This window comes from Plectropomus leopardus, chromosome 13 (assembly GCF_026936395.1).
Source record: "Plectropomus leopardus strain MGB_pleo_1.0 chromosome 13, ASM2693639v1, whole genome shotgun sequence".
NCBI lineage: Eukaryota > Metazoa > Chordata > Actinopteri > Perciformes > Serranidae > Plectropomus > Plectropomus leopardus.
In genome coordinates, this window is record NC_142188.1 from 22624937 (window position 1) to 22637893 (window position 12957).

Sequence of the window (12957 nt, forward strand, 5' to 3'; positions counted from 1 at the left end):
CAGATATGCTGGGAGTAAGATGCTGCTGCAGGTGTACACACCATAGACCAGGCATGTCAAACTGGTCCACGGGGGGGCCGGTGTGGCTGCAGGTTTTTGTGCCAACCGACCAAGAGCACACAGTTTGACCAATCAACTGTCTGAAGACGGAGCTCAGTTGATTAAATGAGTCAAGTCTGGTGTGCTGCTACTTGGTTGGAAACAAAACCTGCAGCCACACCGGCCCCCCTGTGGACCAGTTTGACATGCCTGCCATAGACTCTCTATGGTACACACTCACACATAAATACATAGATAAAGTTATGTTATGGGAGAAAGTGTGACTCTTATCCATTATCTAAGAACCCATTTTCCATGTTAACTCAAATGTCTAACATGCTGCTAGTATCTTCAGTCTATTCGTGTTTATTATATTGGCAGTTTATGCATCTTCATTTTACTAATGTTTCTCAGTGAGCCATTCTGTGAGCAGTGAATATGATCAGCGCAACAGATGTCAGTGTCCTCAAAGTATTCATACATGTTACGATCATGATCATAATATGTCAACATGGCTCAGCCTGAGAGCAGCTGTCGTATGCCAGCTGTTATAGTTGGGTTTGCAAATATTGTGGTAGTGTGAAGACGCATTTAAATGTGCCACCTCATGTGGGTGAGTGTGCTCCATCAATTGTTATGTGCATAAAAAAAAAAAAAAAATTCACTGGAAGAATTCAGATTTTTTTTTTTTTTTTGCTTCAAGCATTGCCTTGGTTTTATTCAATTTACATAAAAAGCTCTCATTTTATTGCCATGAAGTCAGGTCCAGCCAAAAACTTCACAAGTCTTGTAGTTTAATATGACATTTAACATTATCTCTTTAATATATATTCACTCATCTTTTCACTTTTATAGCTTTTCTTGACACTATCTCAAATTCTTCATGGAAATTACTATAATTTAAATGCAGGCTACATGTTTTCCTGTTGCTCTCTTTCCTGTTTGGTTCAGTTGGTCACGTTCATGTTATTGCGTTGCCAAGCATTTAAAAAAATAAGAAATTAAGCTTAAGTATTTCAGTAAACCAAAGTAACTTTAGGTTGTATTGCTGACACCATTTGAGAATCACTGGGCCTATATAGCTTATTTGAACATTTTATTGTAATATGCTATAAACTGATAATTACCATTAGTTTGATAAATATTTTTTATGTGATACTGTGGAGTTATCCTCTTTTGTTTTTACTCAATTGCATGACTGGTTAGTAAGAATGTGAAAAGCACACAGGAAATTATTTCTGCTCAAACAGACTTATTTTCAGGCAAATAAATTGTACGAGAGGGGCTGAACCACTCCAGTGGAGCTTTTCTTGCTTGATAAGCTTCTTTCGAAATGGAAAATTATTTTTAACTTAGCATGTTAACATTTACTAAATAGCACAAAATGCAAGGTAGGACAGACTTGAAACTGATGGCCATGTCATTGGTTCTGTAGGTATTTGGTCATAAACCTATGTAGGCTTCATATTTTGACCTGGTGATGGCGCTATAAGAAAAGTCAGACGTCCAACAAATTTACTACAATTCACCATGATGGGGGACATGAAAGTGGACACTAAATTTCCTGGCGATCCATCCAAAAGCTGTTGATATTTTTAGTCAAATCTCAAATGTAAAACTCCTCGTGATGCTGCAAAAGATGCGCAAATTCAAGTCTTACAAATCACACCATGGAGCCCTTACGGCCAAATCAAACTTCCTATAGAAATCACGGTACTGTGCACACAACTGATCATCAACAAGCTCCGTCCTCACTAAAGGACGACGGAACTAACCAAAAAAGAGACACAACTGAAACATACAAAAATGCCTCTTTAGATGACGCAATTTAAATACCTCGACACTAGAATAAAACAATCGCCATGACAGACCGTGAAGATGTTTAAACTCCACAACAGCTGCAGCCACAAACAAACCAACAAATTAAAGCAAAAGACACAACTACTTTTGGAGCGTGCGCACACGCACACGCACACACACACACACACACACACACACACACACACACACACACACACACACACACTCACCGTTACTCACCTGTGTAAAAAGTCTCGTGCACAGCTCGTTCACTCTCAAAGTGTGGCTGGTGTGTCCAGTTCCCTCAGCCACTCTGTCCCAGTATATCCAGTCCCAGTCCCACACCCAGTCCCTCTGTCACACCGAGTTTCCAAACAAACAGAAAGGGTTCACACTCCGCACCGCTGGAGGTCCACCATGAGCATTTTAGCGTTTAGCATGTTAGTCACACCCAGCATGCACCTGTTGGGTGTGTTTGGTTTGAAACGCCGACCGTGCTGACCACGTGACGCATTGAACGCGTGATTAATTAAAGTGAACGCAACCTTTTTTAGTCTACCAGTGCCACTGTACAATAGGCCAAACTTTAATCCATAATGATGGAGTCGCTGATGATATGTCCTTATTATTTGGCCAACTTGCAAAAGATGCAAAACCAAAGTGTAAAGACATAAAGTATATTACTTAACCCTTTGAAACCTGAATTGACAATAGTTGTCAACAAGCAGCTTGTCAAGAAATGTCATTGCAAATGCAAATTGCAAGAAGTTAGTTGATTTGGAAAACATTTTTTAAAGCTAAAAATGAAAAAAAAAAAAAAAGTTTTTTACTCTTCACTCACTTTTTTTGCAGTTCATTTTCTTGTTTGTTTGTTTTTGTTTGCTTGCTTGCTTTTTTATACTAACTTTTATTTTCCCTCTTTTTTAATAATAATTTTCAGGTAATTTCTTGTACTTTTATTTTTAGATTATTTTTTGGCTTTTTTTTTTTTTTGGCTTTATTGATAGGACACCTCAGATAGATACATGGGAGACAGAGTGGTAAAAGTGCCACAGGCTGGAATCAAACCTGGCCCGCTGCAGAGGACTCAGCATTCGTGGGGCACACTCTCTACCTGGTGAGACAGAGGGTTTTTCTTTTTTACATTTTACCAATTTATTGAAAAATTTTTTGGGTCATTTCTTTTTAGGTTGTTCAGTGCCTTTAATCCATGTTGAAAATATCAAGCCATGTTACTCATGTTTAAAGAGTTAAGTAAAAGTAGAATTACTAATGTTAAGAAATACTTTTAAAAAAATAGGCTATGAGTGAACAAAAGCGACTTTGATACACTAACAAAAGTTAATGAAATTCCACATTTCCCCATCACATATGAATACAGGACACATACTGTATATTAAAAGCCTACAGGACACACTCACACAAAACACTTTCGTACATGCACTCAAACATGTCTTACAACATTTATAGCATGGCAAGAAAAGATGAGTGAAATGAGGTCACTCACTTTTCTGCAGGTTTCAAGGACATTTTCATTTTAGGGCTGAAATGATGACATACACAAAGAGTCAGTAACAGAAAGACGTGTGCATTAGTTGTATTTACACTGAATTATGAATGTTGACATTTTTTCATTTGGTCTGTAAATCCTGTGTTTGTTACGCTGTGCCATTCAATGGTAGAATACTTCCTTATTATGTTAGCCTATATACAGGTAAGAAAGGATCGACATCCCTAATTTCTTTAGATTCAATTACATTTAAATTGTATTTTTTCCATATGTGATAAGAATTGCATAGAAAATAAGTACAAGAATCCACAAAAGACATGACTGCAGTTTGCTAGGTCTTATTGTAATTACTGTAACTTCTCCCTTGTGCATTTTTAATGTTACAACTAATGTAATGTTTAAAGACACCAGCAGCTGAAGATTTTGTATTTAAAATACATTCACACCAGAAAAAAAAAATCCTAACATGAGCTCCAACAGAATAACTGCAAAATGAAATTACACAATCAAAAGTATTTGTCACCAAATGGACGTTTTGTATACAGTATATACAGCAGCCTCTACCTATAGGCTTCCTTCATTGAGGTGTGCTTTTTATAAACCTGATAATTCTTTAAGTGACTTCAAACGCAGTGGATTAACCTCATCCGTGTAACGCACCTGGCCTGGAGCATGTAAAAGGTTTATGTGGATTTGTGAAGTGTGAGACGTGTTTTCTCACCTTCCAAAATATCTCACACAGCTCGTCAGATGTGTGATTGACAGGAAGAAGTGAGGACACACCAGCTGATTGAACTCTTAGTGCCATATTTAGCCCTCAGGAACATCTGCTGCAACGTACCTTGAAAGATGATTAGTAAGAACTCAAAGAGATAGTCTTGTTCCTATTATCCTCAGCTGCGTGCTGAGCATCAAACCAGGGTGTTGAAACTGGAAAACATATCTTCCTCTTTAATGTAGGAAGCACATAATAAATGATCTCTGCCTGTTATTCCAGCACTTCTCTTAGGATCCTCTAGTTATTGGCTTAGTGAAATCCACTGAAAGAAGCATCTACTTGAGCACTGCTTAATGGATTGAATCCAACATGATGTATCCAGCAGCAGTCACACCTAGCACCTCTTCTATGTTCAAACTCCTTGATGTCTACGCTTCTATTTAGATGAATAATGTAAATCAAGTGGAATACTAGAAAAGCATGAAGTGTAAAATTAGGCAGAGCTATTTGGCATTTTTTTCGGAGTTAATGAGAATAACAGTAGTTGGCATTCATGTTGCAGATGGATGCTTGTTGGCATTTTGAAGTCGGGCTGAAAGTCTACTTGAAAAAGCAGTGGAACAACAGAGGCAGGAACAGCAGCAGATAGTTGAGTCCTGGCAGCCCGGAGGCGAAGCTCGTCACATTGCAGTCATCACTGTAGCAGCAGTGAACTCTGACACCTGGTGCTCTGTAGCCCTGGCTGTTGGCCTGACTACAGAAAGACCTGTAGGAGCACGACTTCATCACCCCACCTGACAAAACAAACAGAAATACAAGTTAGTTACACTGGTGTGGCAGCTGTTTCGCACGGACCAACCAGCATATATTGGATTGAACTTGCTGCTGATTCAGCCAGGCTTTAAAGCTTTAATCTTTTTTTTTCATTCCAAATTTTTGGATTTTGTCACTTTGTCTATGTGTGTCCAGTTGCCCTGAAGCCCTGATGGTTGCACATTAGGCAATGGTTGCACCTATCGAATGTATGACAGTTACAGTCCTAACTAACGGTATCCAGCTGTCATATGTTAGCCACAAAGGGCTCCTTAGTGGGACTGTTTTAAGGGGTTTATGGTCGTCACTGCAAAATGTGCCCATATGAGAGGCCATTGGGGACCCATTTACCAAAAAATTTTTTGGGGACCAATCATTTGCATGGTTAGCCTTTGCTGACAGTTTCCCTAAAACAGTCGAATGAATGAGCCCTCCCGAAATCTGCTTTGCTTATATCACAGCATGCACATGCTCTCTCTCTCTTAGTTTAGTATATTTTTATATTTTTTTGTGTGGCCAGCTGCCATGGATGTATAAAGAACACCTGGATACAGCATGAAGGTGGGGCCCCATTCATTCCTATAAGAGCTACTCAGTGGCGCATGAAGCAAAAAATACCTCATTTCTGCGGGTTGAAAGTACCTGGATCTTGAGCATTACTGGGACCATAGAGCATGCGCACTATAGACTTCCAGTTCAGCGTTCCACTTGCTTGAATGGTGATCAAATAATTCAATCTTGCAGCTCTGTCAGACTTCCCAAATGTTATCGAAGTGAATGAATTAAATTTTAATAGTGAAAAGATATATTTTGAAGTTTTGGTGCTCACAAAAATGTATCCACTGATTTACAGACACCTCTTTCCCAATGTAAGTCAATGGAAAGGAGTCTTTTTGGGCTCCATCGCATCATGTGACCGAAGCAGCCAGTGTAGTTCCACTTTTGGCCACTGTGTAAAATTTGCTTCAAAGCTGGCACACTTCTTGAGGGACTGCCAACCACCCACAGTTTTTTTTCTCAACAGGTGCGTACATAAAAAAAGAGTGTTTATTATGAAACAGGCCACAAATTTACTAAAAAAAACAATAAATTCAACATTTATTTTGTTGTTTCGATAAATAATGATGAATATGTTGGTTAAAAACAAAAAATGTGGTTATTGTTTTTCTTCAGGATGAACACAGTTATTGCTTGCCCTCATGGCCCTCTATGAGTGGCTCAGAGTGTTTGCCCTATTTCCCCCCCTTATGTGCAGCCATGTCAGTACACACTATGTACCTGACACCAGAGTTTAATTTGGGGAAAGTTTTGTATCTACAATGTGTCATTTACAGAAAGGATTATGGTCTCTCCTGTTGCCCACCTTTTTGATAATTTATGAAGTACATTCTTAATAAAACTCTTGCCTTGTGAAGGGTTAAATGAGTACACTGTGAGTTAACTCAATTTTGTGGAGAGGAATTGTCTCTGTGCCATAAACACATGGTGTCCTAATTAAGGATATTGATCGAGTACGAGCAGCAAAGCTCTTCATTTCCTTAAAAGCCTTGGACCCCCTGCTGACTGGGATGTGTCTCCAGACAGCAGCCTGTCCGCCGCTAAACACACACAAACACACACATGCACACATCCTCACATACAGATACAAATTCAGTATCTTCATTGTTGGTGCAAAGAAAACTAGTAAAAGAAAGGCTACTACACTGTCACTGTTGGACTCACTGTTGTGGCCCACCACCGTAGCGCAGGCATCAGAATAGCTGGGACAAGATTTGGAGCCTTGCCGGTTGCAGTCTTCGTTATTTGAGCCCATACAGGTGTAACATCGCAGAGCCTCGCCTGAAGGAAACAGAGAAGAAACACTGCAGCAGTGCACACTTACTGAAGCACAATCAAACCATGGCATGATGAGAGAAAAGAGTTTAGTCATCTCTAAAGCACGGTTTTTATCTTGGTGTGTGTAGAGAGCATCAAAGATGTTTACACATGAAGAAAATATGCTCATATACTTTTTATATAACAGCAGGTAAATGGCAGGGAGGCCATTTAGACACAAAATGCAGGAGTACGGTTTTTAAATGCCAGCCTCGTGTTATTTTTCACTGACGTGGTGTTATAGCTTCAGTTGACAGGAAATAATTGTGATGCAAATGTAGGTTTTTTTTGAGTAAATATCTGAACTGAATGAATAAAAAATGCCCTGTGTCACATGTATTGACTTTTCTCAAGGCGCGAATAGGCTACTTACTAATGCTATTGTTGCTGCTGCCGCGTGTCCTTTAAAAAAAAAAAAACATTTAGACAAGAAGTGGTTCTAAGGACAGCCATCTGCAGCTCACTCTGTGACACACTCATGCTCACTCAGTCCCATTTATCAAAATATGCAGTCCATTGTAAGTCAAGATCATGAAGTGTCTACAAAGGCCTAAACTCTTGATATTTTTACCCTTTATCAACACAGAATCTGCCGGTTTGATGGGCATGTATACACAGGAGTGTTTAATTCACATCTGGGTGACACTGATGTGTGACGTTGTCCCACAGGCACACTGAGAGTAGAGTAAAGTGAAGAGAGAGCACTCATTAATCGCTTCCTTCGCAGGAGTCGTCCTTAAATCAAGCAAAGAATTAAACCAGCGATTTAAAAACACATCGCTCTAACCTTCAGCTAAAGCTTCAGGGGCCCACTTCAGCACATAAAACACTTAAAATGTCTCTCTAAAGCTCTCTGGAGGAAGGAGTGCTTATTTGAGAAATAGCTGACCTTTGAAATATCACTTTAACGCTACCTTTTGAAAACCTCCATCCGTCTCCTAAATTCTAAAACGGCCCTTCAGAAACAGCGTTTAATGCTGTTTCCTAAGAGGATCAAATCGAGCTGGACTTGTAGGAATCACCAAACGCTTTAAACATTCTTTGCCGCAGCACATCTCTTGTCTTGGCCATCAAAATAACCTCCTTTAACACACAGGATGAGCCTTTTATCTTCCAGTTATGATGGAGGGGGGACAGAAAAGTTGCTCACAAAGTAATGCCTCCATTTACCCTTTGAAACCTGGGAAAATTGGCTTATTTTTTCAAAAACATGGGAAGAAGGTAATGAGCAACTTTATAAGAAATAACCCAATAATTAGCAAGAAAAAATAGTAAAAAGGACAAGAAAATTGCCTGAAAATTAGAACAGAACAAACACACACAAAAAGAAACCCAAATAAACATGGGAAGAAGGCAATGAGCAACTTAAAAGGACCAGAAAGGACCCAGAAAATAGCAAGAAAATAGTAAAGTCAATTTTCAAGTCAGTTTTATTTATAAAGCCCATTATCACAAAACACGGTTTGCCTCGGAGGGCTTTACAACATACAACATCGCTCTGCCCTTAGGCCCTCACATAACCTAAGGAAAAACTCACGAAAAAGAACCCCTGTAACGGGGAGAAAAACCTCAGAAAGAGCAGCAGAGGATGATGAGGGATCCCTCTTCCAGAAAAAGAACAAAAAAATGACCTGAAGATTAGAGATAGAGAAAAAAAAACAACTTGGAAACATAAACAGCCAAAAAAGGAAATGACCTGGAAAAAAATGCTTAAAAATACAACAATTCTGTGAAAATAGTTTAAAATATATAATTATGATTAATATAAATATAGGTCTTTGGACATTTTCCCCTAGCTTCTCTAAAAATAGTTTTCTAACTCTACTAATTTCTTGCAATTTTCTTGCTAAGTTGCTTTTTGCCTTTCCCCCGTGCTTTTCTTCTTTTTTTTTTTGACAGAACTCAAACTAATTTGCTCAGGTTTCATAGGTTTAAATGCTTGTGCGAGGTGTCTGAACGCAGGCCAAGAAAAGTGACGTGGATCCAGGTTTTAAAAGGTTAGGGTTAAGACCAGATGAAATGGTATACTTATAAAAGAAGAAAATTGCCTGAAGGACATAGATTAAACATTACTCAGATATCAGACATTTACTGATAGAGGCACTCTATAACAGTGACACTATGAAAAGAACAAGCCAATATTTATGATTTTAAGCTTGTTCTAATTTCTTTGCTTCCTGTGTGACCCTCTATGTTGACATGGCATGTAAATGCCCCCTGTTGTCTTAGTTGACCCCAATCTATCCCCACACCACAGCCGCTCCCCACACATGCTAGAAGTATTAGCCTCCAGGCCTATTAAGAGATTAGCTGCTGGGATTGCAGGATAGTTACAGAGGAGGATGACAGACTGAAGAAAGGCAAAACTCAGGAGAGAAATTAACAGCAGTTATCAAAGCTGACGCAGTAATATAAAGTGTCATTAGAAGGTGTGACTGTAAAATTGTTTTATGCAAGGCATGCAAGGCATTTTTCTGCAAAATAAAGATAACTGTAGTGATGTTTTGTCCAAGTTTTCCTGTCCTGATATCTGAGAGCAAAGATAGTTTGGACAGATATTCACCCAACAGGTTCCTGTCTCTCTGGAAAAGACAGAAAAACAACAATTGCACACTGTTTTTGGGAAATTCAAGCGATTCAAGAAAGACAAGCAACTAAAGGAAGACACCAACCAAGTCCAAAAAACAGGTGGACGAAGACATCTAAAAAATGGAAAGGATAAGGTGAAGATAGAAAAGTAGCTCTTACTGTTGGTTGCTATCAGGACCAGAGAAAGCAGGAGCAGCGGACAGTACTGGACAGCTCTCATGGCGCTGGTGGTCCTCGCTCGTCCCGATCACACAATGAAAAGCAGGTTGTTTGCCCCTAAAGCCCCCTGAGCTTAATCTGAGCTATTGGATGAGTTGATATCCCCTCCTGTACTTGACCAGCAGATTAGCAGCCCCTCCACTGGGGCCCACAGCTCTGCGCTGAGTGTCAACTGTTGCTTCTTCTGCCTGGCTGGGCAAAAGGACTCGTCCTGCACCTCTCCACTCAAGCCACACCCATCCTGAGACGGGCTCTTCCCTTTCTTGTCCGTGTTTCCACCTGGTCCAGCCCTTACATCACCCTGCACGAAACAGATCTCTGAGCTTTCATGACACGGGATGCTTGTTGTCCCGTGATGCATGTTTGCTCGTGCAAGCTTTTGTTACTGCTTTAGAGGATGCCTTAATTCCATTGGTACTGATAGAAATGTGTCTGCTTCAGTTGGGTATTTGCAAAGATTAACTCTGTGTTTAGAGTTACAGATCAGATAGCCTTCATTTAAGTTCCCAGAATTGCAGTAAATCGTTTAGGACTGGCTGTAATCTGGCCCATAACACTGCTGTTTTAAAGATGTCTTACTTGTTGCTGCCATTATACAATACAATAGTTTACTGAACTACGCAAAATCCTATCAGATGAAGTCAACTTCAGTGACTCCGCTTACCATGTTCTAAACACGTCCTTTCAAATGGATTTTAACCCTTTGAAACCTGGGCAAATTAGCTCAATTGCTTTCAAAAGCATAGGAAGAAGGAAAGAAGAAGACGAAGAAAAAAAGCAAATGACCTAGAAAAGGTGCTTAAAATATAATAATTCTGGAACACAATTTTAAATACATAATTGTGATAATTAGCTAAAAAAAATATTATTTCAGTATTTTTCCCCTAGTTTATTTCTTTTTACCCTCCATATTCTCTCCTACCTTTATTAAAATAATTTTCTGAATCTATTTATCAGCTGCAATTTGTGGAACTTTTGTGATGCTCATGCTCATTGCCTTATTCCCACGTTTGTAGAAGAAACCGCACCAGTTTCCTGAGAGTCTAAAGGTTTAAATACTTGTTAAGATTATTTTTTAAATTCTTTATTCCTTTATTTCAAGAGGATAGCTTAAGTGTGAAAGGGGCTGAGAGAGGGGATAACATGCAGCAAAGAGCTACAGGCTGGAGTCAAACCCACGGACTGTACATTCCTACTGCTGCCACCTTGAGTGAAGGAGTTTGACTCTGAACCAGTTATCCATTACTTTAGGTCAAGGCCATGGTGTTTTGTTTTTTTCTTTGATTAACACACATTAAGCAAGGGTCTGGGGGTTCTTCCCACAGACATTTTGAGTGTTAAACACTACATTTGCTGTATTATGATGAATTTTTGTTCATCTATGTATGTATTTTAACTTCTCTAAATTAAATGATCACAACTTTGATTTGAAAGCATGTTTGCAGTTAGCTGATAGGTACTGGTTATACTGAATTTCAGCCTCACAGATATTTTTATCCTTATTTCTGTGTTTATATTTCTCATAAACACAAATATGAGGATAACTAACAAAATTTGTTTTGTTTTGTTTTTTCTTTCAAATGGGCATCTTTAAATATGTCTGTTGGCAACTGCACTTCCCCTTTTTGGGAATCCCATGCATGTAAGAAAGATGACTCGCGAATGTGTGCGTTGTTTTCTGAAACACTGACTGGAAACAGAACAATGTTAAATAATCCTAATTACATCTTAATCCTTATTAATCAGTGGTTGTTCCAGGTCGCCTAAATGCATGAGAAGACGAGTCATGCACGGAAAGAACTGGTGTGAACCTAGCGTGCTGTATTGCCATCTTTTATTGCACTTTATAAGCAGATGCTGTACAGCAGCTGTGCAGAGGGAGTTATACCTCAGTGTGACACAACGAACCATAGCAGAACTAGGACATAACCCATCCAAAATTAAATTACTCCTGGTCACAACTGAATACAGTAACGATTAGTTTGCTTTATATCAAAATAAAATCCAAAAAAATAGTCGCACAATTTCGTTGAGAAAGCTATGACAAGTATGACAAATATCTACAAGGTTACATGAGGGACGCGGGCTGAGGATGACGGAGTAACTATCAAAAATGCAGATCAGTCAGTTTTTTTGGAATTTCCTACAGTATTTACAAACATATACCATTACAAGTTCTCCTTTCTCTCCCACATGCAGTAAGATATCGTGATGGTTCGTGTTCTCTTAGTGGTGTATCGACATTTGAATGAATGAAACTAAATCTCTGTGACTCTTTTTCAAAGTCTATCTTTCTCTTTTATCAAGAGGAGACAACAACAGGAACGGGTAAACAGTCTTCCTCCTCAGTGGCTGTCATGGCAACATCGTTATAATTAATTTAACCCCACAAACAATGCTCTCGCTTTCTCAGACACGCACTCGCACGCACAGACGCACTCATTAGTGATATGATACATTTTCTAAAACTTTAAACCAGACCCCTGATACAGTACGTTACACTGACACATCAAAAATGTACAGAGTGATTGGAAGGGAAGTCATTCCTGTGGATCTTCTATACACAAAGTCAGTAGGAGACCATTTTGGCCTTAATTGTCCATCATTTCTTAGAAGAGTGGTAGATTTTTCTCTTCTCTGTGAGATTTGGCCTGGGTGTGGTCGCTAACTCTTCCCCATCTTAGCGATCAGCTCATCGCAGATCTTTGTCAACTCCTCGATCTCTTTATTCTGTAAAACAATTGTTACAATTATAGTTATATTTTTAAATATTTTTTCTACGATTTCACATATACCCCAGGAGTAATGACTGACCTTTTGCTCCAAAGTGCGCTCCAGAGAATCCACCTTCATCTGCTCTTTCCTCAGACTGGCCTGGTAGGCGGCCTGCTCCTGCTTGGCCTTGGCCCGCACCTGAGCTATGTCTGCGTTGGCCCTGGTAACACACACACGTCATAAAATGAGAATCAAGTCACCTCTCTATGACCCCAATAAGCCTGGACGGTCTTAAGCTCAACCGCACGTTTGCAAAGCCAATACAGAAATAATCTTCAGAAATGCTGTCAGTCTACCACTAAACCCCAAAGTTCATAACTGTTGATCCTCACTCCACCTTTGTCGGCTGGCCTTATTTGGCTGCCAGACAGGAGCAGCGTTGGTTTTTATTTATCTTTAACACAATATTTTATCCCTTTTAACGCTGAACTCACAAAATCTTGGCACTCACTCACAGAACCAGTTCCCTCTATTAAGAACTGAACTTCGAAAAATTATCTTAAAGGCCTTGACACACTCAATTTTGGGCCGTCTCTGAGCATTCGTTGCCCTAGTCTTTACAGTGTGTGTGCACCTTTGGTAGACCTTGTGGGCTTTTTTCAGCTGACTCATCATGTTA

The 12957-nt window shown here is 39.4% G+C and overlaps 2 protein-coding genes and 1 long non-coding RNA gene across 9 annotated transcripts in view; all 3 read right to left on the bottom strand.

Moving 5' to 3' along the window:
• The window catches only part of LOC121954276 (uncharacterized), a 32335-nt gene extending 30015 nt beyond the window's left edge, over positions 1-2320 (bottom strand). Inside the window, exon 1 of one of the 2 annotated variants that reach the window (XR_015778409.1) lies at positions 2080-2320. This is a non-coding gene — a long non-coding RNA (uncharacterized LOC121954276). The remainder of the gene's footprint in view (positions 1-2079) is intronic. The other variant, XR_006106559.2, reaches the window with a different exon arrangement.
• Positions 2321-2741: 421 nt separating this feature from the next.
• On the bottom strand, positions 2742-11246 carry ly6pge (lymphocyte antigen 6 family member pge). The gene is made up of 3 exons (XM_042501568.2): positions 9504-11246; positions 6603-6719; positions 2742-4861 (listed from the first exon to the last, which is right to left on the bottom strand). The coding sequence occupies exons 1-3, from the start codon at positions 9562-9564 to the stop codon at positions 4668-4670; spliced, it is 372 nt and encodes a 123-aa protein (XP_042357502.1). The 5' UTR covers positions 9565-11246; the 3' UTR covers positions 2742-4667.
• A 134-nt stretch (positions 11247-11380) lies between these two features.
• The window catches only part of tacc2 (transforming, acidic coiled-coil containing protein 2), a 66807-nt gene continuing 65230 nt past the window's right edge, over positions 11381-12957 (bottom strand). For all 6 annotated transcript variants that reach the window (XM_088086661.1, XM_088086658.1, XM_088086660.1 and 3 more), the window contains 2 exons: positions 12378-12498; positions 11381-12293 (listed from right to left, as the gene is read on the bottom strand). In XM_088086661.1, the coding sequence (XP_087942787.1) occupies positions 12228-12293; positions 12378-12498 (187 nt within the window). In that variant the 3' untranslated portion in view covers positions 11381-12227. The remainder of the gene's footprint in view (positions 12294-12377; positions 12499-12957) is intronic.

Bases quoted from the DNA above. Each gene is read 5' to 3' on its own strand.
- ly6pge (XM_042501568.2), bottom strand. From the start codon at position 9,564: ATGAGAGCTGTCCAGTACTGTCCGCTGCTCCTGCTTTCTCTGGTCCTG. The intron at 6,720-9,503 runs GTAAGAGCTACT...TGTTTCCTTCAG, and splicing joins GGTCCTGATAGCAACCAACA to GCGAGGCTCTGCGATGTTAC. The intron at 4,862-6,602 runs GTGAGTCCAACA...TTGTTTTGTCAG, and splicing joins TACGGTGGTGGGCCACAACA to GTGGGGTGATGAAGTCGTGC.